The 13,141-nt window shown below is 42.7% G+C and overlaps 1 protein-coding gene across 2 annotated transcripts; it reads right to left on the bottom strand.

Annotated features, from left to right (window-relative positions):
• Positions 1–1,762: 1,762 nt before the first annotated feature.
• Positions 1,763–12,905, bottom strand: TMEM41B (transmembrane protein 41B). Of its 2 annotated transcripts, XM_038138917.1 has the most exons (8): positions 12,618–12,905; positions 11,823–12,008; positions 10,692–10,809; positions 9,569–9,697; positions 7,878–7,971; positions 6,943–7,047; positions 5,038–5,176; positions 1,763–4,574 (listed from the first exon to the last, which is right to left on the bottom strand). In XM_038138917.1, exons 2-8 carry the CDS (start codon positions 11,965–11,967, stop codon positions 4,405–4,407), a joined length of 900 nt encoding a protein of 299 aa, XP_037994845.1. In that variant the 5' UTR covers positions 11,968–12,008; positions 12,618–12,905; the 3' UTR covers positions 1,763–4,404. The 2 variants fall into 2 exon arrangements, with proteins under 2 accessions (XP_037994845.1, XP_037994846.1); XM_038138918.1 differs by lacking the exon at positions 11,823–12,008 and having other exon boundaries at positions 12,618–12,901.
• Between the last annotated feature and the right edge of the window lie 236 nt (positions 12,906–13,141).

Here is a 13,141-nt window from a genome sequence, read left to right as displayed (position 1 = left end):
ACCCGTGAGCCAGTCACTCACCCGTGATGTGTTTACCCAGCTGAGTGCTGGGCATTTTCTCCAGAGGGATACTGTGAGAGATGGCATCAAAAGCTTTACTGAATCTTCTCCATGATTTTATTGGGCCTTGAAGTGAGACTGACAGGCCTGTGGTTTGCATGGTCATCCTTCTTGCCCTTCTTGAAAACTGGGACAATATTTGCCACCTTCCAGTAGACTGGGACCTCTCCAGATTGCCAAGATTCCAAAATCATTCATTGAGAGAGGTCTTGTGATGACACCATCCAGCTCTCTGAGTACTCTTGGATGAATCCCATCAGGCCCTATAGACTTCAAGAGATCCAGCTGAAGACAAGTTCAGGGTTGACTGGGAGTTTATCTTTCTCACAGGCATGAGAAATCAGTTTAACACAGAACAAAGAGTCAAACATAGAATGATTTAGTGATCTGCTCAGAATACTTTTCCATGACATGGAATTCTTCCAAGTACAGTAAACACTGCAAATTCCAGGTTTTAGATACAACTCCTCAGAGCTAGGTTGTAAAAGAAAAATCAGGAGTTATGAGTGTAACATTAGATCTCAATTCTGAGGCAGAATTTTAAAAGCTATTTCCCACTGAAGCATTCCCAGCCCCCTTGAGGACCTACCAGGGCCTAGGAACCTTTTAAGGCTATGAGGAGACCCCTGAAGCCACACAGCTGCACAGGAGCAGAATCCTCTGTGTTTGGAAGGCTATTTACAGAAAGGAGCTTTTATGAGCCTCTCACATATACACCAGTCACTAACTGGGCTCTCGTAATCCAGACCCAGATTCTTCCTTGTGTACTATAAAACAACGAAACGGGAATTTTCACACTAGGTGGAGCATTTTTAAGAACTGGAAGGGGAGTTATGGTATGTTAGTGGATGTGTTATGCCATTATTTATATTAATTGCCAGTACTAAAAGGCCGTAACTTCTTTCAGTCTGGGTGACCTGGAGCTATAAAGCCACCAGCTGAGTTATAAATGTCTGTCATTGCAAGACATCAATTGGTCATAAAATAGTCAGAGTATTTACTTCTCTTGGATGGAAATTTGAAAAAGTTCCTCTGGATCCTGCTTTCCCATCAAAACCCTTTTTAATTTCCCTCTTAGCATTGCCATAGTAAACTATAGGGTTCCCAAACTCCACATGATGAAAACTCTCAGAAACACACAGAAATCTTCAGCTGTCTGAAAACAAAAGACATGTTTTGACTTTGCATAACAGCATCATTCACCAACAAAAGCTTCTTACTTTTGACTTTTCCTTCTTCTGTCTTACCCTTCCAGCATGTTTTCTACACAAGGAAGAAAAAGCATTCTTAAACTGGCCTTGACAGAATATTAAGGGAGGGTGAATGAAGCTGCAATAACTTTGGCACAGGGGTTTTCCACAAGGGATTAAAGAAAAAAAGGCACTTTGTGCAAATAGATGTATTTGAAGAGACAAAAGTTAGACCCAGTTGCCTTCCAGTGCAAACCAGAAAAACCCTTCAAAATTACTGCTGTATGTGAGAAATTAATTTCAGAGATAAAAGGAAATCAAATTTACCTATTTATTTTAAAATAAAGGTAGAAACAGAATTAATCTCATCTACAGATGTAATCAGCTCAATTTAATTTTTAATCAATCATTAAAAATACCGTTTAAGAAGGACTCAGCCCTTTAAAATACTTAATAAAAAATTCAGCTTGGTGGGAAGTTCAGAATGCTTCATTATACTCAAAAAATACAGATTTCAGATTTTATATAACAGCTTTATTATCAAATGGCAAGAGACACTTAGTAATGAGGTCATGCAGGTATCACAAAAAAGCTTCCAAAAGATAAACAGGTCACCTCACAGCTCCAAAATCCCTTGCAATTAAAAAACAAAGCTACATCTTTCTGATGTCCTGGTTTGTTTCATGGTAGCCACTGTTTTTCTGTCAAAATGTTATGGCTGTCTCTTGGATCACTTGCTGGATTCCCTAAAGGAAAGAGTAGGCTAGTGCAGTACCCCACAGCACAGTGCTTGGTTTGCTTTCCACAAGGCCTGCCTCACTCTGCACAACGCTCAGAAGTCCCCATGGGATAGGGAAGCACCTCAGGCTGCTGGCAGCTGAAGATAAACACAGAAGGGATGGGTTAAAAATGCAAAGGTTTTGAAAAGTAAAGAACCCTATTCTGAACCTTTTTAAGGTCTTAAGGCTTTTAGTTATTGTGACGGGAGGCCAGTCTTGTGGCTGAAATACAACAGTAACAGAGTCCTCAGGAACAAAGCCTGATCCCATCTCCATCGTGAAACAGAACCCCGTGAAATGTCAAGCGATAGCACAGGTCACATTAGACTGAAAGAGAGTTCAGCTCCTTCTTTAGCGACAAGGTTCCACCACAACACTGGCATGGGAGGGATGTTACAGCAGCTTCTGTAACTCACCAGGAATTGAGACAGATTTTGAGAAAAGCCACCGTAAAATAAGTGGAAGGTAATTTATTCTGAGAGCTCATCTGCATGAGAAGTTAACTCTGCAGAAAAGTAGGCTGTAAATCCACAGCAGCTCCACACTCAGTAGTCCAGGGGACACTTGCTCACATGGCTCAATTCACATGCGGGTTTACTATGGAATAAATCCCCTGGGTAGAGGACTCTGGAGATTAGAATGGCAGCAATAAAAGTAATCATTGTTCAGTTTTAAATGCCAAAGTACACTTTTAGAGTAAATTCTAAATAACAAAAGAATTGCTGGAGCTGAATGATCTTACAATAAACTTGCAAACAGAACTGATATAAATTCCTTTATATACTTATGTAAAAAATAGCATTTACTGTGCAGCCTGGATTTAAATAAAAGAAAAATGGTGTATCAATAATATTTACTATATATTTACAAGTAATACTGTGATGAAACAAAGCAGTCAATTAACATTATGTTACAAAAATGAATAAACCCTTTAAAGGTACCAGTCAGTACCTTCTACATTATCACATTCATGAACTGTTCTCTTACATCTCAAAGATCTATGATATGATCACAAGTTAACAGAGGACACAGACAAATAAACCCTGGAACTGGAGCTGATGTGCTGAGTCCCTCTCCAGCAAGACACTGCAGGGGCATCAGCTTAAACCACGTGAGCAGCACTGGTTTCAGCTGGATAAAGCACCCACGTGCTCCCCAGCTCCTCACTGCCCAGGGCCTTGTTTGATGGGGTTCCACTGACAACACAGCAGACAACCACAGCTGGAAGCACAGGGGAAGGCACCTTGTACCTTACTGAGGGAATGCACAGACTGCTACTGAAGGTGAGCCATGGCTGCTCACTGCCTTGGCAGGCAATGGAACCCCCGTTTTTATATACACCCACACAAGAGCCTGCTGTTCCATGGTGCTCTGAACATGATTTGGGATCAGCTCTTTGATGGGAACTGCACCAGTTTGTGTACCTGACATTTCTTTTAGCTAATCAAGCTGCAATGAGAAATTTTACACTCTTTACATATTGCTTGAGAAATGGTAATATTACACTGCCTAAGCGTTTTTAAATCACTTGAAAACTGCAAGTTTATATAAATCATACCATCACTTTCTTAAGTTGGCGGGATAAATATATGCAAGTGAAATATTGGCAAAATAATCAACATTAAAAAATGAAAATTAGAACTTAAAAATCATCAGCTAGCCAATATAAGAATTCTAAGCTGCTCCCTCCCTTCCTGTATCTGCTCCCAGAATAAAACTTTACAGGGACCAAAAGGGAATGAAGTGACACTTTGCCTTTGTTAATCCAGTAAGTAAAGCAGATGTAGGTAGGTTCAAGTATTTAATTCCATACAGCACTAATAAATAGAAGTAAACAATCAGGATGAGAATAATATTGTAGTTAAAGTACTGCAAAGAACCTTGTTTCTGAGTGAGCACCGTTACATTATTTTGAAACTCCCCAAGGCAAAAGAGAAGGGAAATCTTGTTAGTAAGAAATGCTCTCAGACCAGATGACATGCAAGCCTACAGAGGATGTTACCAAGTTGGGCTGAATTGTTCAGGGGGTTTTCCTGCAAGTGCTAGAGAGCATCACCTGTAGTTTGTGTCTACGTCACAGTTTTTGCTCTGCGTGTAACTAGAGCAAAATGTTACGTCTATGTTCTCACTTCCCTCATCCTGAGGGCCACGCACACCATCCCAAAGTAAAACACTGGTGTTTGATTACAAAACTATATGCAGTACATTTCTGAACACATTTCCTTCAGTTCAAGGCCATGTGTTCAGTTAAAGACATTCTTATCAATCACAAGCCTCCCCTATAATTGCTTAAGATCCAATAGAAAAGCAATATACAAATATCAGAAGTGCTGATCCTGAGATGAAGTATGGGAAATTCTGGTCCAGTTTGAGCTTTATTCAAACTTCTGTTTCAGCTTCTTCTGGAAGAGAGCTGGTAGGATGGAGAGGATGGCTAGAATCATGAGGACAAAAACAGAGTTCCAGGAAACAGCTTCCCCTGCTGTTGTAAGCTGGTACAGCGTTGTTCCTGCCTTAATGGCTACAAAAGATGGTGGTGCTACACCTGGAGCAAGGAAAGGACGAAAAAACAGCTTGTTAGGTAATTAGTCACCCCAGTTTTAACACCAAAATGTTGAGATTTTGTTGTCTTGTACTTTTTTTATTAAAAGAGGGCTGTAAATACAGAATTCAAAGATAAAAAACCTTTATCCAAAAAAAGGCTTTTAAGCCATTCTCAATATTTTTAATACAAACTCAAACACAGGAGACTAAGCAAATTATCTCTGCTCTTTAGACCCTCCAGATTTCAAGTTATCTCTTTACAAACTGACTTTTCATAAAGGAAAAATAATGAACTCTTTCATGAAGTTCATAAAGGAAAAATACTGGATTGTTTCCTGATCAGATTAAAAAGCATGTGCAAAAATGTGCCGAAAAGCACATTAAAATTAAAAATTAAAATAGATATAGTGTATACCTCTTCTTCTGGCCACCCCAAACTGTGGCTCACTAGCCACAATTCTTACCTAGGAAAGTGCCAATGAAAAACACTTTCAATGGCACGTTGATTACAGGAGATGTGATATTGATAAACCAGTTGGGGAGGAAAGGTGTTATTCTCAAAAATATTATGTAGTTAATAAGATGTTCTCTATGTCGTTCAACCTGCCAAAACAAAACCAAACAAACAAAACTTTGGTTAAAAAATCCCTGCCTTGAAAATACACAACCATAGAGGTTTCAAGAGTTTTTCCCCTATATTTTGTAGACATTTACATGTTGCAAACATAAAAATCAGTTAAAAATGTGTGATGTGGGGAAGAGCGCCCAGTGAGTCACCTGCTAAATACACAGCCTGGAAATAGCTGTGTGTGGCAGAGCAGTGGTGATGTGTCTGACTGACTCAGCCAACTCCAGCAGCAGAGGCACAGGCAGAGCCACAGCCCAGCCACCACAGCCAGCCTGTCACCCCACTCCTCAACCTTTTGCAGGAACTAGCAATGAAGTTTGTTCCTCAAGCCATTCCATCCTAACTTGTGATCAAGCTTGAAACACAGCTACATTCCTCACCGGGAAACTCAGCCAGGTCACTGCTCTGAACTTCCTGAGGTGGCTGCTCCCAGCACAGCTCCAAAGCCTGTCTCCCCAGAGGTCACAGTGCCCAGCACTAACCCAGGAGCAGCAACAGCTCCAACTTCATTTACAGCCTTAATTGTGTGCTCAGGTCTCGCCCAGCTCCTCACACCAATGCTACAACAAAGCTCCTTCTCCTTCCAGCCTGCCTCTAGCACATCAGCCTTGGAGACAGCAAGCACAGCCTCGAGCCAAGCTGCAAGGATAGCTGAGCAGCCACAGTTCTGGCCTGGCCTGGCAGACCTGCACTAAGCTTAAGCCTCAAACAGTTGAAAACAAACCTGAAATCTCACATGGCAGCTCACCCCAGTCACAACCTTGTTTTTCAGCTCTAGCCAAATTTAGATTTTTCTGTAACATTAAAATCAGGAGCACCGTGGGTTTATTAAACCTTAATGAAGGACAATACTTAAATATTGATTAATGCTGTATATAAAATGCCTTAACCTCAATATGCAAGCATGATAAGCATGATACAGTCCAACTAACCTGGAAACAGTGAGATATGAGCTGCACATGCAATGTCAAATCACATATTCAGTTCTACTAATGGCAGTAGTAACCTACTCAGAACAGCCTCAAGGTTATACTGCAATATTAAGATTTACTTGGGTCAAGAGTCAAAGTGGTACTGTAAAATCTAACTAGGTCAATTGTGCCAGACACACCTCCATATCTAATTTAATGAGGAACAGAATTAAACCATTTTTATGTGATTCAAAAATTTCTATAATTTCTTGAAAATTTCTTGAAGAGTACATGTTCTTCATACTTGCAAAAATAAAAATTTGTTTGAATGTTTCAGAGCATCAATTAAAGACACATAAAGTGAAGTACAACTCACACTGTATTTCTGTACTGCAAAACCTTTAGGTTCACCTCACAATCAAGACCTGCTGAAACTAATGTTACCAGATACTATTAGAAAAAGTTTCTAAATGCTCCAACTACAACAACATGTTCAAGTTAAGGTTTTTCAATCAGACATCCAGCTACAGGTTCCTCCAACACGAAAATACAAACCCAGCTTTCATTAGTGCTAATGCTTAGAGAGCAATTACCTGAAATTACCTGAAACTGGAGAGGTTTCCTATTGACACTAAATAAACCAGGGGGGTGATCAGTTGCAAACACTTCCTAGGTAAGAACAACTTTCTCATGGGAAATACCATAAAATCAGGAATGCTTCCAGAATCCCTTCTGTGTAACTGGATACATGAGCACAAGACCTCCTAGTTTTCCACTCTATTCCATGACACATTTTGTACAGTAAGTTCCAGCATCCCTAGAAACCTTACCTGTTCTGACCATTTGACTGCTTTTTCTGTTAAATATCTGTACACAACGGGACGTCCCACTAGGTATGACAGCATATAGCAGAATGAAGCTCCAAGTCCTGAGCACTGAAAAAAAAAAACAGACAACAAATGAGCAGAAACTCTACCTAATGTCAGCCTTGTGTCTGTGTTAACTACACTGCCTGGCTAGAGCAGGTTTCCATGCAGCCCTCCGTGAGGGCTCTCCTCCAGCAGGATGGACACACTCCCTAAGAACGTTGTTGATCCAAGACAGTTTATTTCCAAGGCATTTCGATCAATCTCAACACTCAAAGCAGACTACATTGATTACTAATCACTTAATATTGAGTGCTTCTGCAGTTTTAAGACTTTGAACAGGGAAAGCTTTTCAAATAAGATGCACAATGCCATTAAAGAAATTCAAACATAAAAACTGAATAGGGTCCTCCCTACCTTCTCAATACTAAGGCTCATTATCATTGCATCCTTTGCCCATGACATATTTTAAAGCTTGTTGATAACATACATTTCAAATCTTTAAGCTTCTTGCATATTTAAGCCAGTTAAAAAACAGATGTATTTTGCATGGTGATAATAAAAGCACAGTAATTGTGCAGTGAAATCACAACTGGGTTCTGGCAGATGCTAAACAAATTTAGAGTATGGGAAGCTGCCTGATTCACACTCCAATGCCTTCGTTATTAAGAAAACCTGGGGGAACAGCTGAGTGTTTTGGATCATCACCCAGTGCTACAGTGAATTTTGTGGGTAGTGCCATTCTTGCAGCAGAGCTGAGCAAGAACTCAATAGTTATCAGAAACTGAAGTGTATGCCAGTTTCAGACTGATCATTTCCAACAGGAAGCTGCTCAGATGCTTGGTTGCATTCCAAATGGATAGAAATACATGCCCTCACAAACTACTTTCCATACTTACCAAACAAACAAGAAATAAGGCCAGTGGAAAGGGATAAAGAAACCCTGACAGGATACTGAGGAATATAGACCCAGGAATAGCAAATGTTTGCAAGCTGGATGCATCTTCATTAAGGAAAAACACATTTCTAAAAAGCTACTTAGCTGATATATAATAAGCAGTCAGGATACATTTTACAATTAGAAAAAGCATAAACAGGCAGGGCCTCTCAAGATCCTTAATTCAAAAAACCTTTTGTGGAGTTGCCCAAGAAGCTCAAGCACAGAGCAACAAGATGCAGATCTGTCACTACACATACAGAAATAAGTCAAAGTAATGAAAGCTGACTACATTTTCCTCTTTATCTGTGCTACAACTGCCACAGAGGATTTATTCTGACTTCCAGGAAACACATCCTTCTGATTTTACCCTGTTGACTCGAGATGAGCAGTTTCAGACATTCTCTCTGGAAAGTCCACAGGCCTGTCTGAGCCCATAAGCACAAGTTTCATGGAAGACTGAAATGTATGAAGGCAGCTATTACTTCCTTACAAACAGGCTTAGTGTAGTCACTAACTACAATAGCTGATCACTAATTTCAGTCAGAAATTTTTTAAAAGGCAAAAATTAGGTTTCTGCAGCATAAGCAAGCAGGTTGTTGGACTTAAGGCTTGCTAGGCATACTTGAGACTATGATGCATTGCCCACTTTGGACAGAAAAGTTATAAAGCAAAAAAACCCTGTACACTACTTTACTCAAGTTGAACTGACTGAAATATCAAAAGCCCAATAATTTTCCTGAGTGCAGTACAGCTTTTGCTAAGCCATGTCAAGGTTCAGGGGTAATTGTACCCTGCCTGGAAACTGACCACAGTCTGCTGCTGAGACAGTAAAGGTCATCACATCTAGGACTGCTAGAGCAGCTCAATCAAGAGCCAATTTATTCTACTCCTTGTTAATATATAAACTAACATTTTAATTTTCTTCCTAGATCTATGATTTGGGAAATATTAAATATTTTTTGTGTAATACTTTGAAAGAATGAGCTGAAGGAGAATTACTAATGGCACATTCAGTGCTGACTCTTCTAAGTTACAAAAGCCTCCTGCGTTAAAACTGTGACACAAACCTCTTCTGCAGCTTTAAAGTTATTAACCTTTAGTTAAGTGTTCCAGTTAAGAGTGTGCTTAATGATTAATTAATATATTCAGCACTCAGGAAAAAGAAGTCAACACAGAACATAGGTAGCCTTTGTGTCTCCCTGGACAGAAAGCACTTCAGAAATTTGTCTCTCTAAAAGAAAACAGAGATTTGGTTTTGTGAATTTGGGCAGTGCAGAGATGAATGATGGCTCAAAATACTTTCCTTAAGAAACACTGCTAAATATTCTATACATTACCCTTACGTGGAAATGTCTTTGAATGTCTCAAGGAAGAGTAAAGCAGTAGTCTCAATTTTCTTTTAGAAATTAGTAATTTCTACCTCAAAATTCACTTTCTTTTAAAAGTTATCATAACACTAAAGTAAGACCAAGCCTCATATACAGAGAAATGTTTTTAAATTTCCAAGAGTTTAAAACATTTGTGTCTCTTTGTAGACACTCCTAGGTATGTTAAACTTCACCCATGACCAAGAATTTATCAAATTGTATTTTTCATTTTCAGAGAAGCCTGACTACATCAAAACTGCCCTTTATATCAGAAAAAGGATACAAAACATAGGTGGCAAAATAAGCCACTAACACTTGAACGTAAAACGTGTCCTTGTATTTGGACAAGACTTTTCCCAAGGCCTTTGCATCATCCATATCTCTAGGAACCTTTATACATTCTCTTTCTTCTCTGAAGAGGAAAAAAAAAAAGCAGGAATGATGGAAATATAATCAAACAGCATAGTACAATTACTTACTGAATACAGAGATAATGAGATACACTGCAACACTAAATTACAGCTTCAGCAAACAAACCATGATTATTGTTGTAATAATGTTCTCAGATGAACACCTAATATTTACAGTGTGGTTTATATTAGAAAATCCCCAATTTTAGATATTTGCGAGCTGGTTTTTTTATTCAGTACAATGATGTGCTTCTTCTCTAGGGTTTTTTTTTCTTACCAAGTACTGAAGAGAAAGAAAAAATTGCACAAGCCAAACCTTGGCAAGTGAAAGCAGCCAACATTTCAGCCAAAACCAACTGCAGCTGCCTCAGAGCTGGGGTCAGAACAGCTCAAGTGCAGCACGAGTGGCAGAACTTCACCTCACAAACAAATAAAGTTCTAAGGGCAAAATCTCATGTCACACCTTAATCTGGCGCAACCCTGGGCAGCACACTTAAGTGTCTTTGCCCCCTGTGTACCAGGCTTAGGGACGGGCCACTGCAAACTGACCTTGTTGAGCAAGTTCATCAGACAGAAATTTAACTACTAAAAGTGAAAAAGAAAGCTGTCAGACAAGCAGGCTCCCACTGTCAGCCTGCCTGCCATCCCAACACAAGCACCAGGTGCAACAAGGAGAAAAAGAGAAGGCAAAGTTTAGCTAGGAAGGAAGAGGAATTTCCCCTTTTGGTGACAGCCTCCAGTTCCACCAAGGCACAAGGAAGTTTCAAGTGAACTCAGCCTGAGCTGAACACACTCTGGCTCTCAGCTGAAGGTGTCAGTTACCACTGATAACGTGCCAGGGGGCAACACCTCAAAACACAGGATCTCCACTGTGCAAAAAAACCTCAGATCGAGAACAATTCTCCGAGTTTATGTCATATCCCCATGCAGGCTCCTCCACAGTCTGATACTGAAAAGCAAATCAATTGATAAATTAAACTTCCACAACATACTTACTCACTAAGTTGTGGGAAATTTTTATATACCAGGAACATAAGGAAAGCAGCTGATAAGAAGATGGACACTAAAATAAGAAGGGACGTCCGAGCTGATCCACCTTCTGCTAGAGCTTTCCCTGAAATTAAACACGAAACAAAGTCAGAAAAACCCCAGCACTAGCAAAACAAAACAAGAAAAAACAATCCTTCATGACTTACAACAGATTTCAAACTCATCCTTTAAGGGAATATTAAAGTAAACTCTCTGTAGGCATCTCCCAACCAATGCTTTCAATAACACACATTGCTCACATTCCCTGAAAGCTTTCAAACAACTCTGAAGTTTCTATGCTGGCAAACATCCCACAGAAGTCACCTTCTATGATCCATAATAATTTAAGCCTCAATTAATAAATACATTTGTAAAGAGAAGAAAAACAGTTGAACAATGTAAGCCATACATATGTTTTCCTTTTTGCCAGAAATCTTCTGCCAGTCGAATTAACTACAGATTCAACTTGAAGTTAAATTTCCAGGATGCACAAAGTAACTTAAACACCTGCTCATTAACAGACTTTGAGGTTTTTTCTCCCCCTCTAATGAAAGGCTTCCAGATAGAGCCAGTTGGGTGAGACATACTCATTAGGAGGAAACCTACATAAACACACACACGCTAGCCTGTGATATAAAGATCACAGCTGCTAGTCTTGGGAATTACACATATTTTACACTCATGTGGATGTATATGTGTGTTTATTAGCCTTTAATCCTTGCGTAGTGGAAGCAATGGGAGTACAGTAAGTGAAGTAAGTGATAAAATGACATTTTAGGCCTCTTCTGTGTTTTAGATGTTTATCGAAATGACCGTGTTTGTGCAATACATTGATTAACACAAATGCAACTGCACACATAAAGCATTTAGAAGTGAAACGAACACCACACACTCTCTGCATCCACACCGGGCTGCGTATGTGTGCATGTACTAAACCACTCTCTCCTCGGGCACTCTGAGGCTCACCCAGCTTCACACCCAGGGTCACCTGCAGAACACCCCAAGAGCCGACCGAGGCTGTGTTTTCCCTCGCAGATGCCGCTGGCACAACTACAATGCCAACACACAGCACTCAAGTGGGTCACGCCGACACCTCACCGTTGCGAAATGCAGCGACTGGATGACGAAAGCCACGGAGCCCGCTGGGCGAGCTGGCAATTTTATCGGCTGCGAGGATTTTTAGGTTTAAGGTCAGCGCGACCCCACAGGTGTGCGCTGGGTCAGCCGAGGCCAAAGACGGCATCCACAAAGCAATCACAACCAGGGAATCGCAGGGCTGTCAGGCTGGAAGGGAGCACAGTGGTCAGCGGGTCCAACCTCCCAGCCCAGGCAGGGCCATCCCGGGAACAGGACTGCATCCACACGGCTCTGGAGTACCGCCACTGAGGGAGACTCCACACCCTCCCTGGGCAACCTGCTCCACTGCACTGTAACCGGGGTTATTCTGACAACACCTTCCCCAAGGAGCAAAATAAACGACAGATAAATAAACAAATCAGCAACTCATAGGGCAGAAAAGGAAAACTCAGCCCGCTGCGCTTTCTGCCGCTTGCACTGTACTTCAGGCGTGCCGGCAGTGGAATAACACTAACACCAACACACACACACATACACACACACGGAGCCACGCGTGTTCCCTCACGCACAGGGAAAGGGGAAGGGGTCTCTGCCCCATTCCGGGCGCCGAGGGGCGGGAGCCGCCTCCCCCCGCACGCCCCGTGAGGGGCCCGGCCCGGCCGCCCCGGTGCCCGCGCGGGACGGGGCCGGTGCCCGAGCGCCAGAGGCTCCGGCAGCCGCACCGGGCACCGTCCCCGGGCACCGACACCCGCATCGGGCACCGTCCGATGCCAGGGAGAGGTCACCCCCGCTCCCGCCGCCCCGAGCCCCCGGCACCTTCCAGAAGCTGCCGCTGGTGCCTGGCGCTCTCCGCTGCCGCCGCCGCCGCCTGGCAAGGCCCGCGCTCCGCCACCCTGCGCTGCGCCATGGCTCTGCGGCGCCCCGGGGCCCGGCGAGTCAGGGCCGGGGCAGGCCTCGGCGGCACCGGGAGCCGCGGGGAGCAGGAGGCGGGACCGGCAGCACCGGGAGTCGCGGGCAGGAGGAGGAGGAGGCGGGACCGGCCGCTCCGCCTCTCCTCACCCCACCGGGTCGCGGCCGCGCTCCCGCCCCCGCCGCCGCACGGCGCATGCGCTTTTCTCGGGGCATTACGGCTTTGCTGTGGTGTGCGGGAGCACGTGTTGGGCTCCACGTCCTTGAAATGCGGTGGCGGGTTAGTGTCGGTAAATACGGTAACGGCGGCTTTGGGGCGTACCCGTGTGGGTACGTACGGTAACGGGGATGCGCTCACTAGTGGTAAATACGGGGCGGGGCGGCGGTGTCCCAGCCCCGCTCCTCGGGCCCGGCGGCGGAGGAATCACATA

This window comes from Motacilla alba, chromosome 5 (assembly GCF_015832195.1).
Source record: "Motacilla alba alba isolate MOTALB_02 chromosome 5, Motacilla_alba_V1.0_pri, whole genome shotgun sequence".
Classification (NCBI taxonomy): Eukaryota; Metazoa; Chordata; class Aves; order Passeriformes; family Motacillidae; genus Motacilla; species Motacilla alba.
The sequence above is the reverse complement of the archived record's forward strand: the minus strand, read 5'-3'. Positions and strand labels throughout refer to the sequence as shown.